The sequence below is a fragment of the Myotis daubentonii genome, chromosome 20 (genome assembly GCF_963259705.1).
Source record: "Myotis daubentonii chromosome 20, mMyoDau2.1, whole genome shotgun sequence".
In the NCBI taxonomy this organism is placed as follows: domain Eukaryota; kingdom Metazoa; phylum Chordata; class Mammalia; order Chiroptera; family Vespertilionidae; genus Myotis; species Myotis daubentonii.
The window spans coordinates 5,282,254-5,304,253 of NC_081859.1; the positions used below are offsets into that span (position 1 = coordinate 5,282,254).

The 22,000-nt window shown below is 53.0% G+C and overlaps 1 protein-coding gene across 2 annotated transcripts in view; it reads left to right on the forward strand.

Moving 5' to 3' along the window:
* RYR2 (ryanodine receptor 2) overlaps positions 1–21,381 on the forward strand; it is a 193,241-nt gene extending 171,860 nt beyond the window's left edge. For both annotated transcript variants that reach the window (XM_059677752.1, XM_059677753.1), the window contains 19 exons: positions 366–494; positions 1,503–1,607; positions 2,447–2,528; positions 3,038–4,335; positions 4,949–5,016; positions 6,012–6,159; positions 8,182–8,268; positions 8,760–8,987; positions 10,267–10,397; positions 11,616–11,658; positions 12,493–12,626; positions 13,521–13,581; positions 14,698–14,844; positions 15,925–16,059; positions 16,834–16,990; positions 18,090–18,154; positions 19,058–19,158; positions 19,260–19,311; positions 20,017–21,381. In XM_059677752.1, coding sequence (XP_059533735.1) covers positions 366–494; positions 1,503–1,607; positions 2,447–2,528; positions 3,038–4,335; positions 4,949–5,016; positions 6,012–6,159; positions 8,182–8,268; positions 8,760–8,987; positions 10,267–10,397; positions 11,616–11,658; positions 12,493–12,626; positions 13,521–13,581; positions 14,698–14,844; positions 15,925–16,059; positions 16,834–16,990; positions 18,090–18,154; positions 19,058–19,158; positions 19,260–19,311; positions 20,017–20,112 — 3,267 coding nt within the window. In that variant the 3' untranslated portion in view covers positions 20,113–21,381. The remainder of the gene's footprint in view (positions 1–365; positions 495–1,502; positions 1,608–2,446; positions 2,529–3,037; positions 4,336–4,948; positions 5,017–6,011; positions 6,160–8,181; positions 8,269–8,759; positions 8,988–10,266; positions 10,398–11,615; positions 11,659–12,492; positions 12,627–13,520; positions 13,582–14,697; positions 14,845–15,924; positions 16,060–16,833; positions 16,991–18,089; positions 18,155–19,057; positions 19,159–19,259; positions 19,312–20,016) is intronic.
* The last annotated feature ends 619 nt before the right edge of the window (positions 21,382–22,000 follow it).

Genomic DNA, 22,000 nt, shown 5'->3' on the forward strand with positions numbered 1-22,000 from the left:
TCCTGGCTCCACTTTCCTCATTATGTCCTTTCTACAAGTGCGGATTTTTCCCCACGTTTTTTAGCTTTGATGGCATTGAAATTTTCTTTTCATTTTGTAAAGCCCTGACATGCTGTGCTCCCCTTTGCAGCTGATGGATAAATAGGGGAAGGATATTTGGAACATTCTCAGGAATGGGAAAGAAAGGCTTTCAGACCACCTAGATACTTCAATTTAATAACCTCAGGTTTGATCCTTCAGCTGTCCTAATATTATTTTTATTCACTTCCCAATCTGTTATGTAGAACGATTTCCTGTTACAGAGTTAGGAGCTGAGCAGGCCAGCCTTGGCCTCACACTGTGCCTCCCCCCGGCCTCTCTTCCAGGAGTCCATCAGTGATTTCTATTGGTACTACTCGGGGAAAGACGTGATCGATGAGCAAGGACAGCGGAACTTCTCCAAAGCAATTCAAGTAGCAAAACAAGTGTTTAACACTCTCACAGAGTATATCCAGGTAAACACGTACCCACTTCTGCTATTTGGAGAGAGAAAGAAAACAGGAGTCCACCGGTTACCCTGGAATCCCATGGGCAAAGGCAACAGGATAAAAGCCCTTTCCTGTCACCATCCCATGGCTGATCGACCTCGTCTGCAGATCCTTAGCCAGGGATGATGGCCACAAGGTTCGGTGGAGAGGGGATCTTCACGGAACGACTTGCTTTACCCTTTGGCGGACTGAGGGGTCCTTAACTCCTCGGGGCGTGGCCCACAGTGTTGACTGAGGTCTCCAGGGCCTGGTGTATGAACTAAGCTGGCAGCCAGCATTAAGGGAGGGGGAGGAGGGCATGGAACCATTTGACCATATTCCAGGAAAAGCGAGGAAAAAGTGTCATGGAGACTTTATAAAAAAGAAGAGACTGGTGCCTAACAGTTTCATGTTAGTGTGTGTGTAATTATATAATATAACCATATATGATATAGGTAAAATTCCAAATACTATGAGGAATATATCTTTCTTAAATATTGATTTGTTTTATGTTCTCTTTAGGCTAAATTTGTCTTAACCTGCAAATTTTGAAAAGATTTTTTAAAATTCTGTGTTTTTTTTCCCCAACCAGCCACACTTGGCTGTTTCCTGGAGGCCAGTCCATCCTTTTTCCTTCCTACCTTCTCCATGGGTGGGGTTAGCAGTACCTCTGCGTCAGGGAGCCGCTGGGCACAGTGTCCCATGTTGAGGGCAAACAGGAGAGAGGGGTGGTAGTTTGCTTCCTTAGACTGAGCATAATCTTGGGGGGCAGGTTATGTAAAATAACAGCCACGTGCCCGGATGTGGCGAGGGACAGGTGTGGCAGGACAGGTGAGTGAGTGCCTGTCCCTGAGGGCACCCTTATCATCACTGCACAGCTTACATTTTGGGGTCTCTCTTTTCAGACTACGTGTTGGTGGTAAGAGATGTTAATTTTGCCCCTATTGTTGGCAGTGACGTTATCAGCAGTGATGCGGTTGGTCTGTTTCCCTGTAGGGTCCGTGCACCGGGAACCAGCAGAGCCTGGCCCACAGCCGGCTCTGGGACGCGGTCGTGGGCTTCCTCCACGTGTTTGCCCACATGCAGATGAAGCTGTCCCAGGTAAAGGCACCGCCTCCCGCCCTCCTAGATGCCGGCGGGGACAGCAGTCAGTCACTCACACGCGAAGCATGCTCTCCCTTATTTCACATCACCTTTCTTAGCTTACTTCTTTATACGTCTTGTACTCCACATTGAAACACATTTTCTTAAATGAAAGAACTGCATGCACCCTGGCCAGTGTTGCTCAGTGGGTTGGAGCGTTGTTCCATGCACCAAGGCACATACATACCCAGGTTGCTCGTTCTATCCCTGGTCGGGGGCAACTGATCACTATTTCTCTCTCACATCAATGTTTCTCTCCCTTCCCTCTTTCTCTTGAATCGGTGAGAACATGTCCTAGGGTGAGGATTAAAAAAAATTTAATAATTTTATGCAAGCTGAGAATAGATGAGAGCTCTCATTCAAATTTGAGAGCAAAAGATACTGAAGACTTGACTATAGGAGAAATAAAAGAGTTTAGTCCCAGTGTTGAACATTTGCAACCCTTTGGGTACCCACGTCTCCATGACACTCACCGAAGCTCCCTCCTCCCTGCCAATGAGGGGACACGGATTGGAAATCCCCCAGGCCCCGTGGAAGGGAGAGGTGTGCACGTGGGGTCCACACAAGCAGCTGTCCTCCCTAGAGGAACTCACCCGCTAGCAGGAAAGTCAACTTCATGAAAGTCAAAGAGAGAAAGTAGCTCTAAGGATAAGCCAATAAACACAGATTGTCGGCTTTTCCTTGGTCCTGAGATGCTGGGAGGGGTCGCCGTGGGTGGAGCAGCGCCTCCGGGGAGCACTCAGGTTCCTGCTGCATCTGCTGCGACGGTGTCCAATGCCACATGTTGCTCTTTCCAGGATTCCAGCCAAATCGAGCTCCTGAAAGAGCTGATGGACCTGCAGAAGGACATGGTGGTCATGCTGCTGTCCATGCTGGAAGGTAGCCTCGGCTTCGTGTTCGCTTGTGCTTAGGGGTTTACGTTCTGCACGTCCAGATCGCCTTGATTCTTCTACTTTAAGGGCCAATATTCCGCTTCCACCCCAGATAGGACAGATGCCCGGGTTTATTGGGGGCTTTATAAACTTTTCTCAGGTTCGTGTTTAAGAAAGAGACATTGCCTATGAGGAATGATTTTTCAACCCTAAATGGCTTTGCGAAGGCTCATTTTTACTGTTAATATGAGGCTGGATTTCAATTTCTGCCCATTTTCTTTATCCTAAAACATGACCAATTTGAGAGGGAAAGGCCGGCTTCTGTTCAAATACTCCTCCATGGTTGTTAGTCAGCACGGTGTTGCGCGTGTTTGTGTAATTACAGTGACTGGCTGGCTCCTGGGCCTCACACACTGGAGGAGGCCCAGGGCCGTGCCTGACGCGGGGCTGGGAGGCCTGTGCTGCTCCCTCTGCGGACGGTGCTCACTGTGAATCAGTGCCGTTGTCTGCCTGCAGGTAACGTCGTGAACGGGACCATCGGCAAGCAGATGGTCGACATGCTTGTGGAGTCGTCCAACAACGTGGAGATGATCCTCAAATTCTTCGACATGTTCTTAAAACTAAAGGACTTGACCTCTTCTGACACGTTTAAGGAATACGACCCCGACGGCAAGGGCGTCATCTCCAAGAGGGACTTCCACAAAGCGATGGAGAGCCACAAGCACTACACGCCGTCGGAGACCGAGTTCCTGCTGTCCTGTGCGGAGACGGACGAGAACGAGACCCTGGACTACGAGGAGTTCGTGAAGCGCTTCCACGAGCCAGCCAAGGACATCAGCTTCAACGTGGCCGTGCTGCTGACCAACCTCTCGGAGCACATGCCCAACGACTCGCGGCTGCAGACCTTCCTGGAGCTGGCGGAGAGCGTGCTGCGCTACTTCCAGCCCTTCCTGGGCCGCATCGAGATCATGGGCAGCGCCAAGCGCATCGAGCGCGTGTACTTCGAGATCAGCGAGTCCAGCCGCACGCAGTGGGAGAAGCCGCAGGTCAAGGAGTCCAAGCGCCAGTTCATCTTCGACGTGGTCAACGAGGGCGGCGAGAAAGAGAAGATGGAGCTCTTCGTGAACTTCTGCGAGGACACCATCTTCGAGATGCAGCTGGCGGCCCAGATCTCCGAGTCGGACCTGAGCGAGCGGTCAGCCAGCAAGGAGGAGAGCGAGAAGGAGAAGCCGGAGGAGCAGAGCCCGCGGACCGGCTTCTTCTCCCTGCTGACCATCCGCTCGGCCCTGCTGGCGCTCAGGCACAACCTGCTGACACTCCTGCGCATGCTCAGCCTGAAGAGCCTGAAGAAGCAGATGAAGAAGGTGAAGAAGATGACGGTGAGGGACATGGTCACGGCGCTCTTCTCCTCCTACTGGGAGGCGCTGGCGAGCCTGCTGCACGTGGTGGCCAGCGTGCTGCGCGGCTTCTCCCGCATCGTGGGCAGCCTGCTCCTGGGGGGCAGCCTGGTGGAGGGTGCGAAGAAGATCAGGGTGGCGGAGCTCCTGGCCGACATGCCAGACCCCACGCAGGACGAGGTGCGGGATGACGGGGAGGAGGGCGAGCGGAAGCCGCTGGAGGCCGCCCTGCCCTCGGAGGACCTCACCGACCTGAAGGAGCTGACGGAGGAGAGCGACCTGCTCTCCGACATCTTCGGCCTGGACCTGAAGCGGGAAGGAGGGCAGTACCGACTCATCCCTCACAACCCGAACGCTGGCCTCAGCGACCTCATGAGCAACCCAGAGCCCGTTCCCGAGGCCCCAGAGAAAGTGCAGGTACCGGAGCCCCGTCGCGGCAGCTCGGGCCCAGGGGCACCTTGGAGTCAGTGGGTGTCCAGGCTGGCGCTCCAGGGCCCAGCACAAGCCTGTGTTTCCAGAGAGAGTGGCCTTTTGGTCAGCAGAGCTGCCTCTGGAGGTCCGTTACCAGTTACTGGATTATCTTAACGAGTAGGTGTGAGCCGAGCACTCACGCAGACATTAGGCAGTGAACGGGTCTGTCCACAGGTACTGACCCGGCTCGCCACGTGTCTGCCTCTGGCCGTCAGAGGGAAGGCTCCTGACAGAACTAGAAAAGCGTCCGTGCTGGTGGGCGGCAGGGTCCCACGCGTGGCGTGAATGAGGCGGCAGTGGCGTTGGCAGTGGTTGGAGCAGATCTGAGCAGTGGGACTTAGTTGGCGTAGGATTCGAGCAGGTGGTGGAGGAAATGAGAGGAAAGTGGAGGCGCCCAGAGCGGCACCTGCTGCCCGGAGGTGGGGCGGGGGGAAGCGCAGGTGCCGTCTCCACCGAGGCAGGGGTCACTAAGAGGTCGCCATTTGGCGCCTGGGCACAGGGCTCCCTAAACTCATCCCAAGGTGGTGTGTGACCTGCTTTTCTTTCCCTTCACTTCAAGGAACAGGAGACAAAAGAGGAAGAAAAGGAAGAAAAAGAAGAAAACAGGTCGGAACCCGAGAAAGCCGAGTACGTGTGGTTTCCTTGTTGGCTTGTGCTCTCTCTCCAGGGCACAGAACGGAGACTGTCCTCTCTGGGGGCAGGCTCAGTGCCGGGACCTCGTGCTGGGGCATCAGTGTGGGCACCGCCCGCCTGGGGCCAGGCCAGCCTCGCCCTCCGGTCCTATCGCCGTGTCCCGCAGCAGGGATGCCTCATGGTTCCTCGGGACGCCTCCCAGAGCCAAGGGCCCAGCTCTGGTGTAACTGCACATGGGATTCCGTCCTGGAAACAATGCGGGCTCCATCCCCAGTGGGGGGCGTGCAGGAGGAAGCGGATCGATGGTTCTCTCTCATCAGTGATGTTTCCCTCTCTCTCTCTCCCTTCCTCTCTCTGAAATCAATCAAAACATATTTTAAAAATGTTAGCTGTACCTCCTGCGGGTGAGGTTAGGTGGGTTGTGTATCCGTGGGTGTCGGATATGAGTCCGTCTGCATAAATACACTGCCATGGAGGGTGGTATGCTGCAGCTAGAGGGGTTTTAGGCATCCAATTTTAGTGCTGCTAATTTCATTATCATGTGAAAAATTAATATCCTGACATCCTTTCTATATGTGAACCACCAAGTGCATGTCTCTGACATTGAGTCCTAAAGCTCAGTCACTGTTCCAGGTTGACTGTTAAATCCTAATTTAGAAGTTAGGCAGGCTGGGCGTTTTCACTGTTACTCCCTGTCCGGTGCGATGTCTTATTGCCCAGCGGGAAGGGGAGGTGCTCTGTACAGATTACAGAGACACGCCAGCCTGTGACATGCCCTTTAGATTTGAACTCCACGGGATTCTCCACAGGAGGCCGGGGTCACAGAAATCCAACCCCAAATTCTAAAATTGAACTATTACAGTTCGTTGGAGGAGAAAGTTTTCAAAAGTGATGCTGTGATTTGAATGTGTGTTCATTTGTATGTTTGGGCACAAAGCCCGTTAGTTCTTTCGTCTTTTGCCGGCTTATGTGTACTCGCCTGTTCCCAGGGGAGAAGATGGAGAGAAAGAAGAAAAGGCCAAAGACGAGAAGAGCCGGCAGAAGCTGCGGCTGATCCACACGCACAGATACGGGGAGCCCGAGGCCCCCGAGTCCGTGTTCTGGAAGAAGATCATTGCTTATCAGCAGAAGCTTCTGGTGAGCGCTTCAGGGGGAACGTTGCTGTGAGACATGGTGAGATCAGCGAGGCTGGGCCAGTCACTATAATAACTGAGGCTCCACGAGTGTCCGTGGGCTCCCGTGGGCGGCAACCAGGGAACCAAGTCCACCTGCTGGTGCATTTGGTTGGCTCCGTGAGGACGGACCTGGGACCTCTGCACACGTCACAAGCCCGAGACCTTGGATGTGGTGGCTGCCGCACCCCGTGTCTCCCCACAGAGTCTAGGACCGGTCTGGGTGGGCAACGGGCTCACTGCGGACCACCTGCAAGGGAAGTGACCGTCCCCGTGATTAAGTGTTCTCGTTGTTTAGGCGCACGTATGGGACATGTTGTATGTACTGCAGGCAGATATGTGTGTGGTAGTAAGTTTTAACTAGGTTTTCTCAGCGGTCTGTACCTCCCCTGTGTTGTTTAGTGCAGAGGACTCTGACCATAAACGTGTTCTAGAAAGCTCTGGGTGGCCGCTCGTTTGGGTGTTGTGGTAGGTGCCGTGCTGCAGGTGAGGCCGGGTGTCGGGCACGGGGTCGAGTGAGCTCAGCGACACCAGCAGGAGCCCCGTGATTCCTAGGAATGTGTCGGCACCTGTGGGAGGCAGGTACAGAGGGGCTGGCATGGCTCTGCCGCTGGCTGCAGGCCCCTCTCTGCACGGGGGCTTCTCTGCTCACCAGTTTGCATGCACAGACGGGCCATGGTCACCTCAAGCCCAGTATCCCAGGATTTCTTCATTCCGGAGCTCAGTGCCAGAGTGACTGGCCCAGCCTCGCTGATCGGTCCACCCAGGAGGGTGAACAGTACGACTGGCCCACGCGGCCCGGGGGCCTGTGGCAGTGAAGGCAGAGTCCCCTGTGGAAGGGACACCGCCAGCAGGCGTGCGTGCCCGGAGAGGGACAGGAGACGCGGTGCCTGTGACGTGGCCCCTGGCACATCCACACGGGCACCGTGCAGACGCCTCCCACTTAATATTAAAGCAAGTGCTGATCTCCCAGAGCCTTTCCTCACACCCACTCTGTCCGGTTCTGTCCAGCTCAGAAAATGGCACCAGCTGTTTAGTAGGTGCCAAGACCCAAACCCAGCAGTTACCATCTCTGCGTTCTCCCTCTCTCCCACCTCAGTACAGCCCAGCAGTAACTCTCCTCAGCTCTGTCTTCTGGATGCGTGGAGTCTGCCCCGCGTCCCCATCTCCACGCGCCCCGGCCCAGCCTCCATGGCAGCGGGACCCCTCCCCACACTCCTGCGTGTCCTCCTAGCCCCTCCTCTCTTTTCCACACGGACGCTGGGATCATCTTTTCAAACCAGAGTCTGAGGGCGTCAAGCCCACTCCAGATCCTCCGAGAACAAAATAATTCCAACTGTGACAACAGGACTCATGAACGCTCCTCCATTATCGTATCTAATCCTCACGGCGAACCCTTATGAGGAAGGTTCTGGTTTATCTGCACTTCACGGACGAGGGGAATGATGCCACAGCAGTGATTCAGTTCTTGTGCACACACCCTCTCGAGGCCCCGGAGATCACAGACCCCACACAGACCTCATCAGGGGCCTGCCACTCCCTCTAGCTCACCCGGACCCCAGCCCCTCCCACACTCCCTCCCCACACACACAGGCTTCCTCCTCTCTGTCCTCAGGGGCACCCCCACTGCTCTGACCTCGGGGCTGCCCCTGCGTGCTCCTCTGACACACATTTGGTCCCCACTTGTTCTCTTGACCTGTTTCCCGGTGACATTCAGGCCTCTGCTCACGCACCCCGTTCCCTCAGCCCGAGCCTGCTGGATTTTCCTCACCGCAGTGCGCATCCCCGAGGTGACGTTCTGCCTGTGGGGGAGTCTCCTCCGTGGTGCCCAGATTTCTAACTCAGTGATGTCCACGGTCTCAAGAATGATGCTTGATACGCACTAGGTGCTCAGGAAGGCGTTTGGGTAAATGAGTGAACGCTTTTTTAATGGTCTGCACATTCAAGTCTCTTGATTCAGTGACCTTTTCCTTTTTTTCACCTTCAGAACTATTTTGCTCGCAACTTTTACAACATGAGAATGTTGGCCTTATTTGTCGCCTTTGCAATCAACTTCATATTGCTCTTCTATAAGGTATGTACTTCTTGGTCTGAATAACCAGTGTGATGCTACCGGCAGCCTGAGTGATGTAGAGATGTCACAGACCCACCCTGAGCACATCCCTGACTGTGAGGCGGGGCAGTCCTTCCTGCAGCTCAGTGAGGTTCGATTCCGCAGAGGCTGGCCGCATGCTCCCCGCTCTGTGCACAGCTCACTCGTGGCTCAGCTGTGACATGTGGTTCCTCTGATCCTGGAGAGGCAGCTGAGCCATCTCGGTCCCCCCACGCGTGGGTCCTGGTAACTCCTGGTTCAGGAGAAGGGTTGGCACAAGCGTGTTAGTGACCTGCTGTCCCAGAAGCATCTGAGAACATCCCCGTGGACCCCGCGGAGGGCGGAGCGAGCACCCTTTCCCTGTGCAGGGCCCTCACGCCCAGCCAGTGCGGAGAAGGCCGGGCTCCTTGTTTCTCGTTGGCGCCGATACCTAGAGGGAGAGAACTGACCGCGCTCTAACTGGTTTGAATCAGGTCTCCACTTCTTCTGTGGTTGAAGGCAAGGAGCTCCCCCCTCGCAGCGCAAGCGAAAGCGCCAGAGTCAGCAGCCCCGATGACGGCGGTGACGACGCGCCTGGCGTCCTGGCGGTGCACTACGTCCTGGAGGAGAGCAGCGGCTACATGGAGCCCACGCTGCGCATCCTGGCCGTGCTGCACACCGTCATCTCCTTCTTCTGCATCATCGGCTACTACTGCCTGAAGGTAAGCCCCGCCGGGCACTGTGGAAATGACATGCACGGAGCTTATTCGGAATGTTCCAGAAAGCCACACCTGTGGACAGTGGGAGGGAGCAGGGGCCGCCGAGGGGGACATGGACAGGGTGGACGCACGGGGCAGGCACAACCTCTCTCTGCAACGCTGGCGACGGCTGGTTGTCCTGGCTGGGCCCGGGGGCTGGCCACTGGACTCCACACTGACCAGGCGCGGCTGCAGGCTGCCCTGGGGTGGGCTGCCCTGGGTGGTCTGACTGGAGCTTCCTTTCACACACACAGTGGCCCGTGTCACCTGTAATGACCCTGCAGGAGGGGCCCAGGCACTGTCTCCGCTAGCAGTGCTCCCGGAAGCGTGTGAGGGTGATAGGATGCCCCTTGGAGCCTCGCAGTCATGGTGACTCTTCTGACCTCAGGAGCTCTGTGCTGCCCTCCTGGGCACAAAGGTTTCCCAGTTTGTCTCACTTCCCCCGGGAGGTGATGCGGCTCCCAGGACGCCTGCAGGGAGCAGTGTCGTCAGGTGAACGCACCCAGGAGGGGGCCTGAGTGCGCAGGGCTGCCCATTTCCTGGGGACCTCTTCATCTTGCCTAGCAAGGCCCCTCTGCTCAGACCCAGGGCCAGGGCCAAGGCCAGCATCCGTCTCCTTGAGACTCCTCTCCACCTCCTCCTGGTCCATGGGGGTGTTCTCGGACGCTTCTGGAATGTCCGCGTCTTCCCTGTGTAAAGTCTGTCCATAGGAAAGGGGCTTCAGTATGTTCTTTCAGAAGACATCTTGAAAACGGACAAAGAATTTTTCTGATGTTGAAATTAAAATTATTTCACAATAACGTGGTCACACTGAGCAAGGGATTATTAAAGAGATTTCTCAAATTAAATTGCGTTTTTTAAAAGCATGCATTCTGGAAGCTTAGTAAATGGTTATACTTTATTGCCCTCGTGTCTGCTGCTACCATATATATGCATCTATAATACGCCAAAGAAAAACAGTTTTGTGTAACCTTTCTCTCTTTATTATTTGAAAAATGACTTAGTTACTTATGAACGTCTGTGTTTAAAAACACACATGTACATATAATATCTATTCTCCCTCTTGTTTTTCCAAGACCTTGCGATGCTTGTTCCTAAGTATAGCTGATTCACTTTCATTCCATTTGTACTTTCCTGGGAGTAACCGGGGAAATGCTCTCCTAAAGCTGGATTGTGATGACAGTGGCCACAGGAGATGCCAGTACCTCTGAACTAATTTAATACGTTTCTTCTTCCAATGTAGGTCCCGCTGGTTATTTTTAAGCGCGAAAAGGAAGTAGCTCGGAAATTGGAATTTGACGGGCTTTACATTACAGAGCAGCCTTCGGAAGACGATATTAAAGGCCAGTGGGATCGACTCGTAATCAACACACAGTGAGTAAAGAGCATGCGAGGCCTTCGGCGCTCACAGATTTCCACACATGAAGTCCTTTGCCAGAGCTTCCTGCGTTCTATCAGAAGTCGGCAGAGTGATTAATGGGTGTTTATGCAGCCAAGAAAATCAAAGGCTCGGCGCCCTCAGCCCCTGGTGGAGGCCATCAGTTCTTGCCGTCTGTGTTCTGGTTCCTTCCTCAGGGCTTGGAGTCGGTCCCCAACCCCGTGGCCTTTGCCTCCATCACTCAGAGTTCGGGGAAGGGTGCAGGGGCTGGGGCCCGCGTGCAGGGTTATCTCACCAGAAGCACAGAGGAGCAGAGCCATTCATTACGGCAGGAGTGGTAGCATTAGAGACAGAGATACTGAATTTCACGTTTTTAATGTAAACTTTCCGTCGGTGCCGTCAGGCAGCCTGTGGACAACTAGCTGAGCATCAGGACGTGCGGAACAGAAGACAGCAAACATGCTCTTCTGCGCACGCGTTGTTCAGCCGTGCAGGCCCGGAGCTGCAGGCAGCTGTGCAGGTGTCAGCCCGCCCCAGCAGTTTCCCGCCGTTGACAGTGTCCGTATTTTCAGTCGTTTGCAGTTCTCAAGAGGGAAATGCCTCCTTTTTATTAGTTTAGTGATTCGTTTTGCTTACTTTTAAGAAGTCATTTCCATAGGTTCTTGATTTTCACATGGGGGTGCTTTGTTTGTGGATAGCACAGCGGACGTTGGCTCCAAATGCCGTGTTTCGTTTGTCACTCGAGGTGCTAAGTCACATTCCGTCCCTCCCTCCCAGTGCGTCCCGCCCTGGCCCTGTGCCAGCTCACGCAGGGTCCCCGGTCCACGTCGCCTTGAGGATAACTGGTGCAAAGGAGACTGCTTTCTCTCCGGAAGAAAACAGTGACAGGTTTTGAGATCCTTTAAAGACACTTGACAACGCAGTCTGTAAATAGATGAGAAAACACAGCCATCAGCTGGCTAAAAGATATGCTCATGTTCTTCTCCATTATGTGCATGTACAGTACTTATATGTTAACACTTAAAGTAGTATTTGATGTGCCCACAATGCAGAAAAATTATAGGATAAGATGGGAAACAAATTCATTACAATAATTATGAATAGAAAATACGTTTGCATATTTTTTTAAATATTTTCTATATTGCAAGCAGTATGTTGCGATTTATCATACTTTAAAATAATACTCTTTTTTTCTATGCTTTTCTATTTTTTAGGTCATTTCCCAACAACTACTGGGACAAATTTGTCAAAAGAAAGGTAATACTTCTTAGAAGGAATAAATTCAGTATTTTTCCCCCCAAAGTGCAATTCAGATTTGAACTGATGTGGCTCCTGTGTAGAAAGAGATCCTGGGGTACGTTCTCTGCCTGTTACTGTCATGGCAAAGAGAGTGGAGTCGAATGTGAATTCAGCACTTGCAGCAAAGGACTCATCCTCTGGGGCTGCTCCATCCCCCGCGCCCTGACAGTGACTCTGCGGGCTCACCCGCATTACCCACAGCTGGTGGGATTCCCTAGCTCGCTCGCTCCAGTACCCACACCAGCCAAGGCCCTTTGCAGTTAGGGCGCCGACAGATCAGGCGCGGTCCCCCTCTCCCCCAAAGAGGTAAAGGTGTTGGCCGGCAACAGAGAACTGCATTTTATTTTCTTTATAGCATCTTTAAAGGTCTTACTTTCATGAAGTTTTATTCTTCTAATGCCGACAGCATTGAGGGTGGTAGGAAGCAGCTGAGAGGGAGCTCAGCTAGGGACCCAGCAAAGTCAGGAGGGGGGAGGGCTGCTCAGGTGGCAGTGCCGGCAGCAGCTCAGCGCAGAGGCAGGCAGCTCGGTGCAGGCTTCTCCCTGACGTGCAGTTTTGCAGTTTGCGTGAGAGGCTGCGGGGCCGTTTTTTAAAATTTGAGTTTAGTTAAGTCATTGAGAGCCCTTCTTAGTAGATATTTTCTTGCTCAGGGTCCACAGCCATAAACTAGACTTTAAAGTGAACTTCAAAATAAGACAAATATGTAGTAACTATAAAAATAATTAGATGTTTTATGCACACACAGAGCTGAGCTAACCTAATGGTTGAGGCTCTTTTCTTGCTGTCTCCTAGGTTATGGATAAATACGGCGAGTTCTATGGCCGGGACAGAATCAGCGAGTTGCTTGGCATGGACAAAGCCGCCCTGGACTTCAGTGACGCCCGGGAGAAAAAGAAGCCCAAGAAAGACAGCTCCCTGGCGGCGGTGTGAGTGTCGCTGCTCTGCACCAGCTGGGAGGAGAGACAGTGATAGCATTTGACCTTGCAGGAGCCTTGGTCTCCTTCCCCCGGGTCAGAGGGACCGAGAGCCAGAGAGCAGAGTGTACACAGTCTACTTGATACCTCTGGCTATTTTGAGCTACGAATGATTGGATTTTTTCTATTAATTTTTGAAGGTGCCTTTTTCATTTTCTTTTAGAAATGTATTTTATTGATTTCAGAGAGGAAAGGAGAGGGGGAGAGAGAGAGAAACATCAATGATGAGAGAGAATCATGGATTGGCTGCCTCCTGCACGCGCCCCCCCCCGCCCCCCCGCCCACTGGGGATGGAGCCCACAACCCGGGCAAGTGCCCTGCCCAGGAATTGAACCGTGACCTCCTGGTTCAAGGTCGATGTTCAATCACTGAGCCATGCTGGCCGGGCTAAAGGTGCCTTTTTCATTATGTACATAAAACAACAACAACAAATGCTCTTAATTTAACTTGCCTTTTCTTTCCTTAAGCCAAAGTAAAAGATATGCAAAAGTGCAATATATGACTATGTTTTCTGATACTTCTTGTTTGGAAAAATGTTTATTTTCTTAAGTTTTGGAAAAAGGATCTATGTAGCCCTTTTATTTTTTTAAACATATTTTTATTGATTTTTAGAGAGAGGGGAAGGGAAACATCGATGAGAGACAAACGGGAAATTCAGACATCCCGCCATTACCCTGACTCTGTTGTAGGTTGCTCTGGGGAAAACGAATCATGCTGTCACGGCGCTCTGGGTGCTGGAAGCCTCCTGGGTGTGGATCTGGGATAAAACTAGTGTCCCAGGACGGTGCCAGGCTCATCCCTGGCATCTGCTTAATGGGCACATCGGCACATTCTTTGTCTTTCCAGACTGAACTCCATCGACGTGAAGTATCAGATGTGGAAACTTGGAGTCGTTTTCACTGACAATGTAAGTTATGGCAGAGCGCAGGCACTGCCAGCTGCAGATGTTACTAACCTTCTAAATCAATTCACTGAATGCAGAACACAGCTGGGCAAGGCCCAGGGGATACGTGATCAGTCGCCTGTCTCTCATTCCCTTTCTTCCATAGCTGAGATGAAAACAAATATATCTTTACACAAGAAAAAACTGAGATGCGAAGTTTGTGTAGTTTCATTTAGGTTTCAGTTGGGCGGGGCATCCTTCAACGTTTCGTAGCTGTTAAAAAGAAAGTTCTAAATACATAAAAAGAATTTACATACTAATTATGATAAACTTTAGTTACTTCCAAATTAAATAATTATTGTGTTGATCCTTCATTTATCAAAGAGCCTCAGAGCCTCAGAAATAAACATAAGGACCCAGTTAGGTGCCCACAGACAGTGAAAAAAATCTCTTATTACCAAAAGCTACCTGCTGTCGGCAGCTGATCCTATTTCTCCATCCTGACTTGCTCAATGGTGTCACATTTTTTGTTCTTGAAGTTTTCAGATTAAATAATTGTTCCTATCAGTTGTCCCATTTGCTGGCTGTGGGAATCGCTGGAGAGAAGCCTGAGACTTGGCTGAACGGTGAACCAGGCACGTTCGATGTCGGATGTCAGCCAGCATCCCAGACCTCTCACCAGCCTCTCACCCTGCGCCCAGCAGTGCACCGGCCTTGTGCCCCGGCTGCGGCTTCTCCCATGGGCCGCTCATTTCCTCTTAAAGTCTCACTTTAATTTTAGCACTGACTTCCATAGTGAACACAAGTTCCACTCTCCCAAAGACTGGTGACACCCCCAAGTTCTCCTGCCTCTCCCCCCACCTCACTCAGCCACAAGCCCGGACGCCAGGGACCTTAGAGACTCTTCTGAGGCCCCAAACCCTGCTGTGTGTCTTGGAACTGGCACCTGTTCGTGAGGCGTCTTGCAGCTAATTTCTCTCTAACGGTGGAGGCCACTCCCTGATTATGTAATGAGAATTCTGTAAACTTGTAGTCTGAGAAGGCGAAGTAAACGGAGTGGCTGCACTAGAGTGAAACCAGCACTGCGACCGTAGGCACGGGCTCTGTTCTCTGACGCTCTGTGTCCCTTCCCGTCCGCAGTCCTTCCTGTACCTGGCCTGGTACATGACCATGTCCGTGCTGGGCCACTACAACAACTTCTTCTTTGCTGCTCATCTTCTCGACATCGCCATGGGCTTCAAGACGCTGAGGACCATCTTGTCGTCAGTAACGCACAATGGCAAGCAGGTGAGAGGGTTTTAGAAGATCTTTTCAACTGTGGCATTTCACAGGGGAAAGTGTTGGCCTTCAAAACAGTGTTGGTATCAGCTATTAAAGTGTCTTTCACTTTGATCATTGCTTTATGTTAGCAAAACAGGATATATATTTATAAATATTTATATTATATATCATTAATAGTGTGTATTTCCAGATGTTTGAAGCGATGTGAATTTCTATTTAGTTTTAGGATATGGAAACTGAAGGGTCCCGGGTTCGATTCTGGTCAAGGGCATGTACCTTGGTTGCAGGCTCCATCCCCGGCCTTGGTCGGGGCCTGTGTGGGAGGCAACCAATCGATGTGTCTCTCTCACATCGAAGTTTCTCTTTCTATCTCTCTGTCTCCCTCCCTTCCACTCTCTCTAAAAATCAATGAAAAAATCATTAATCAGATGAGGATTAATAAAAAACACATATATTTGATTTATAATCAGCCTTAACGAGGTAGTTTTAATTGGAATGTATATTACTTAAAGACATTATAAAAGGAAAGAACAATGTAGAACCTGCTGTCAGATATTTAGATGATAGAAAAATGAAGATTTTAAGCAGCTTATTATTATCAATTTGCATATGAAGTTAAAACAGTTGATTTATATTCCAGCTCTAGGATGCATTTATTAACTAAGGAATCAAGTTTTACATAGAATATCCGACACCTTCATAAAATAAAGAAAATATGAAAACAGTTCCCCCTGGGTGGTGGGAAAGGCCTCTGGTCGCCTGGCTGATGTGGCTCAGTGGTTGAGCATTCACTTATGAACCAGGAACTGTGACCTCACAGTTCAATTCCTGGTCAGGGCACATGCCTGGGTTGCTGGCTCGATCCCCATTGTGGGGCATGTAAGAGGCAGCCGATTGATTTTCTCTCATCCTGGATGTTTCTCTCTCTCCCTTCCTCTCTGAAATCAATGAAAATATATATTTAAAAAAGAAAAGAAAGGCATCTGGCCAGTGAGTCCAGCTCGTGCCGAGCCCCACACAGACATCCCTCTCACAGCCGCCCTGTCTCGTGTCCTAACACGCGCTCGATGTCACGTTGCTTTCCAGCTGGTGTTAACCGTGGGCTTATTAGCCGTTGTCGTGTACCTGTACACGGTGGTGGCATTCAATTTCTTCCGAAAATTCTACAATAAAAGTGAAGACGGAGACACGCCAGATATGAAATGTGACGACATGCTGACGGTAAGCTCGTGCTGTGTGGGTGAAGATGCGTCCGCGCCTCAGTCTAAGTAATGCGTGCAGTTCCTCTTTAACGGTGCGGAGCGGGAGCGGGTGCACATCAGAGCACCCCCGTCCTGCTCATTAAAGCTCATGCAGCCCATCCGCACATTCTCTTCCCTGTAGAGGAAACCCACCTGGGAAGCCAAAATGTAACCCAAAAGTCATGGTCAGGAGGATGGTCTTACACAGACATGTCCCCTGAGCAGGGCCTGGCAGGCGAGGCATCCCGGGCCCCCCAGGGGTGTGGATGTGGAAACCTGGGAGCCAGAACTGGACCTGGAAGAGTGCTGGGAAGGGCCAGGAAATTGTCCAGTGAGCCCTCTGCCCATGGGGGCGCTAACTGAGCAGAGGAGGTGAAGCCGGGCAGGGGGCAGGCGGCAGGCGGCCGCTGTTAGTTGTTAAGTGAGGAGGTGCAGCTGCAATGGTGACGTGACCCATTCCCTGTCACGTGAAGACAGATTTGGAGAAAAACATATCCAAGTTCTTTCCTAAAGCCCCCAGCAGCGACTGCTGCGGTGGGTGGTGCAGGAACCCGGCTGAGCCTGTGTGTGCAGGCGGCTGGATGGGAGGTGGGTGTTTGCATCACGTTACAGGTTCTGAAACGGGGACAGCGAGCGAGACCGCTGCACTCAGGTCCCCGGGATTAGGGCTTTGATTAGAGAGAGAAGTGAGGCTCTGGGGGTGAGAGCCCGTGTCCTCGGGGGCGTGTCCTCAGCAGGGGCCCTCTCTCCGCAGTGCTACATGTTCCACATGTACGTGGGTGTGCGAGCTGGAGGCGGCATCGGCGATGAGATCGAGGACCCGGCGGGCGATGAGTATGAGATCTATCGGATCATCTTCGACATCACCTTCTTCTTCTTCGTGATTGTCATCCTCTTGGCGATAATACAAGGTAACCCTCCTCCCGGGTACCAGGCGAGCTGGAACCTGGGCCCCCGCGTCCGCAGCCGCTGAGCGGGCTGGCATTTGGGGGGAGTCAGCGGGCTTTTCCGCCCAGAGCCTGGGTGCGTCGGGTCCAGGGGAAGGTGGGCCATGGACACGCGGGAAAGAGCCTCGCCTGGCCCTGCCAGCAGCCATGCTGCGAGCGTTACAGCCCCGGGGGGCGCCCTCAGCCTCGGGTCCCATCAAACATTATCAGTCTCTGAGCCCTCAAATACTTAACAATCTTTTTAAATATTTTTTAAATGAGGCACTTGGCGAGGCTGTGGGAGGGTAGTGCTGTTCACACTGGAAGGAAGGAGCCCTAACTCGTCTAAGTCACGCCCGGCTCCACTGAGGTGTCAGGGCCGGAGCAGGACCCGAGCCTCAGGACCAGCCAGGCCCACCTGGCCCCACGGCACCTCGGGGGGTGGTTTCTCCCTCAGCAGACGCTCCGGGTCTTTGCCGCTCGCACCGGTGTCCTGGCCTGAGGGAAGTGTCGCTACATGTGCTATGGCGTCTAAGTGCTCAGCCTAAAGGGGTGCTTTTCTGTGATGAGCATGGACAGGCCTCACAGACTCACGCCCGTTCTCCATGTCGTCACTGAGTGTCACCATAACGCGTTCAATTCGAGGGCAGAGCCATAGGACACGTGGGCGAAAGGGCGCGTCAGCACCCCAGGAGGGAAGCAGCTGGGAAGTTTACTTTTAGGGAACGTGGAGGGAATGATTGGCAGCTCACTCCTCCCAGTGAACGTGGCCACGCTGGGTTTCCAGACACGAGTGGGCAGCGCATTAGGCCATTTTCTGGGCTTCATGAAGCCGCTGTTTTCGGCATAAAGTTGCTGTGACAGAGTCTGATTGGTGTCGGCCCCGTCACTGCGCACACGTCTGCCCCACAGGGAGGAGGCCCAGCCCTGGGGAGCGCTGGGGTGCGCACGGGGGTCCCCACTGCTGAGCGGTGCCCAGCGTGGCTGCACACGCTCCCTCCCAAGGAGGGCCAGCCGGGGTTTTCGAAGTTGATGATGATTCTCGGGTGGATGGAGACTAAACCGTGTCTTTACTTAACACCAGGTTTAATCATCGATGCGTTTGGGGAACTGAGAGACCAGCAGGAGCAGGTCAAGGAGGACATGGAGGTCAGTGTCCCGTTTCTGCCAGGTGCATGATGGATGGGTGCGCCCCTCCCTCACTGCCTCCGCCATGCAGTCCCGTGTGTGTGAGCAGGGGGAAGGGCAGGCACGTGCCTGAGCCGTGTGCTGGGCTGGACCTGGGGGGCCCTGGGCACGTCACCCCTCGAGGGACGGGAGACCATTCAGAAGGGTGGGTTCCCGGGGACCCTTAAGGATGCAGCCCTGAGTGCCAGGTCTGACTTCCCCGTCGATGTTCAGGGGGGGTCCTAAAGGAAGGGGTCCCACGCTGAGGCCTGAAGATTTGAGAGAGACCAGGGCACCTGGCAGCCTCCTTCCCACTGTACACACACACACACACACACACACGTCTCCAGGGGCACCGCCCTCGTGAGATTCCGTGGGACGGTCACTACCCAGGTTGTACACACCAGGATTCGGGTCTTAGGGAATTTGAAGTGCAGATTTTTTCTTGGAAGCATAAGTGGTTCAGGTGAATTAGTACATCCTGGGGCTGGGGCTGGGGATGTGAGGGCTGCGGGAGCCCAGCTGCTGAAGAGGGTTTGCAGTGTGAGATAAGAAAGGGGCAGTGAGGCGATGGACTGAGACTTTACCAGGTAACTATGGTCTAAAATGCAGGGGGTGAACAGGACGAGGGCAGGCCGTGGCCGGCAGTATTTTCCAGTCGGAGGTGATGAGGTTTTTGCTAAGAAGTGCCCCTGAGGGCCCAGGAGCTAGTCGGACACCAGCAGCCTCAGGCCTCGGCATGGAGAGACCTGGGGCCTGGCCGAGGCAGAGGGCGAGGAGTTGAGGCAGCAGGTTATCGGGTATGCGCAGCGGCTGCCTTGGTGAGCTGTGGCCTTGGTTCTGCCTTCTGAATGCTGGTGTTTCCGTCTTCCCTTTGTCTTCTAGACCAAGTGCTTCATCTGTGGGATAGGCAACGACTACTTCGACACGGTGCCACACGGCTTCGAAACCCACACCCTGCAGGAGCACAACCTGGCCAACTACCTGTGAGTGTGCCCGTCCGCCCCCCGCCCCGCCCCCTGACCCCTCCCGGGGCCTGTGGATGCCGGCATTCCCACGGTCACTCTGACTCGTCTCTGTCTCGCAGGTTTTTCTTGATGTATCTCATCAACAAGGATGAGACGGAGCACACGGGGCAGGTAGGCAAGGGTGACCCAGCCTGAAGGAAAGGGTAAAGGGAGTCCTGCCCTTGGGGACGGAGCTGGGCGTTAGACACTGGGAGGGCGTTCCCTCCGACGGTAGTCGCACGTCTTCACACGGGGCCCTGGTCCAGGGCAGTGTGCAGGGCTCGCCTCAAAGAGGGAACGTTCCCAGAGAAGATGCTAACTTTGCTGCTGAAGATGCTAACTTTGGGTTTTGATTATTGTAATGTCCTTGATCTCTTAATCAATAGCAGATGATTTCAAATGAACCTCAACCCACAATATTATGGGCAGTGAAAAATAATTGCATATTAAATGTCTAGGTCTGTTCTTAAGCTATTTGAAATTCTCTCTCCACAAAATTCACTTCCAATTGTTATGGTTTGAATTTGAAGGAGTCAATTAGCAATAATATTTTTCAAAGAACCCTCGAAATCATTCACCACAATTAAGTCGTATTCATTATTATATTGTGGTCCGGATGCAGATGATCCGTTTATTACTAGAAGTAAGCAGGTCTGACACAGTGAGGACCTGTGTAATGAACTTGGGCTTCTCCAGTGACATCTGTGTCTATGTGTGATTACACAGTTGTACCCACATGCTGTATGTCCCAACAGTTGTGAGTTTGTCTTATACTTTGTGGGAACACACAGATGGTGGGGAAGACACGATATTATTGCACTGTCTTTACTCCTACAGGAATCTTACGTGTGGAAGATGTACCAGGAAAGATGTTGGGAGTTTTTCCCAGCCGGGGACTGTTTCCGGAAACAGTATGAAGACCAGCTGAATTAATTCAGACCCGATCACCTAGAAACCCCAGCACCCTCACCCTCCATGGCCCTCTGCGCCTCTCTCTCTCTCTCTCTCTCTCTCTCTCTCTCTCTCTCTCTCTCTCTCTCTCTCTGAATCTCTCTGACTCTCTCTCTGATTCTCTCTGACTTTGTCTCTTGCAAACATCCGCTGATGTGAGACTTGCCGCCTTCCATGCTTTCTGGGAGCAGTGACGCTGTGTTCCTGGCTGGGCCTTCCCCACCTCGTGTATTTTCTTTGAGAATAAAGACTGAAGAATAATCTGTACTCATACGCAGACAACATAGGAACTCCGGAAAGAAAGCCATCTGGACACTCAGGCATAACACAGACAGACGTCCTTCCGTCCTTCCGAGACGCTGGGAGCTCCCTGCGGGCAAGGTCACAGGGAAGGTCGGCCGTGCCCTGGGCTCCTCACTTCTCCATCCTGGGAGGGACCTGGTGGTCCCGCAGCTGCAGTGCCTCCGCCGGTGGCGAAGGAAACAGTGCCTTACTCAGTGGGCTGAGCTATGCAGAAGACGCGCGTGGAGCATCTTTGTTTTCATGTCCACTTCGTTTCCTTCGGTTGATTTTGTGAGTTGTTTCCTTTGTTCTTTTGCTTTGTGGGGGAGGGTAGAAAAGCAGTCCGTGTACTTTGCAAGGAGCCGGTGGCCGGTCTCGTGACGAGGGGCTCCTCTCATCCTCCCACTCACGCCCCCCACGGCCCAGCTCCCCTTTCCGCCATGCTCTGATGCAACCCTGCAACTCGATGAAATCCTTGTGTGAAACAGACTGCAGACAACACACTTTCAAAAGAACTCATTGCATGTTTATGATGCAAGTTTCAACTGACAGAGAAACCCTCCGAGGCCAGCTGGTCCCGCGAGAACGTTCCCTATCACTGGTCCACGGGACAGAGCGCCGTGGGCCCCCGTGTCCGCAGCCACACCGTCCACCCACCACGACCCGCTGTGGACCTGAGCCATCCCGGGTGGTCCCCTCTTCCCGCCACCTGTGACCAGCGGCTGAGTAAGGACTTCTCGTCCGACCATTTCTCAATATCGATGCTGAAGCAATATCCATTCAGGGAGTTCATCGGTTGCATAAAGCCACGGGTGATGAGATCAGTCACTCCATTTGGGGTCCTTTTCAGTGGAAGGCTGTTCTTTACAGAGAGAAAGGCAGTTGGGAATGGAAGCGAGGCCATGTGGCCAAGCCTGGGGCTCTTTTATTTAGGATTGTAACACTGCTCTGATTAAACTATTTAACTAACGTGCGCACCCTCTTCTTTCTCCGTTTCGCTTAGAACTGGGACGCACCATGAAGCGTGGAGCGTTTAGGGTGGGGGCGGGGGTCCTGGCCCTGCAGGCTGCCCGGGCTTCGGTGCCACCAGCTTCCTGGTCCCCCAGGGCTGCTGCGGTCACGATTCTGGAGCCTCAGCGTTACCGGCATGTGAAGCGCCTACCCGCACTGTAGTTCCCTGTTTGGGGGTCCCCTAGAGCGCTTGAAACCCGCGAATGACAGAAAAATAACTCCCCAAATGGTTCAGTCTTATTACAGCTCTGACTTTGGAAAGCTCAGGGCAAGTCCGTTTTCCGTGGTAACAGGGTCCGTGTTCCGAGCTGATGTGAGAGGGAGGTGCCCTCCTGGGTGGTGCATTGCACACGCAGACGCGGAAGGGCATGTGCTGGGGGCCACTCGGCGTCCGAGCTACAGCGCCTTGGTCTTCATTTACCCCGTGGTATCATTTTTACTGGGGAGCGGGCAGGCCTTTCCGAGCCCGCTCACCGGCTCAGGGAGCTGAGCTCACATCTGCAGAGTGTGGATAAAGGAAGCCAGGTCCGCCCCACAGCACGTCGGAGAGCACGTGCCATCTGCCAGCGGGCACTGC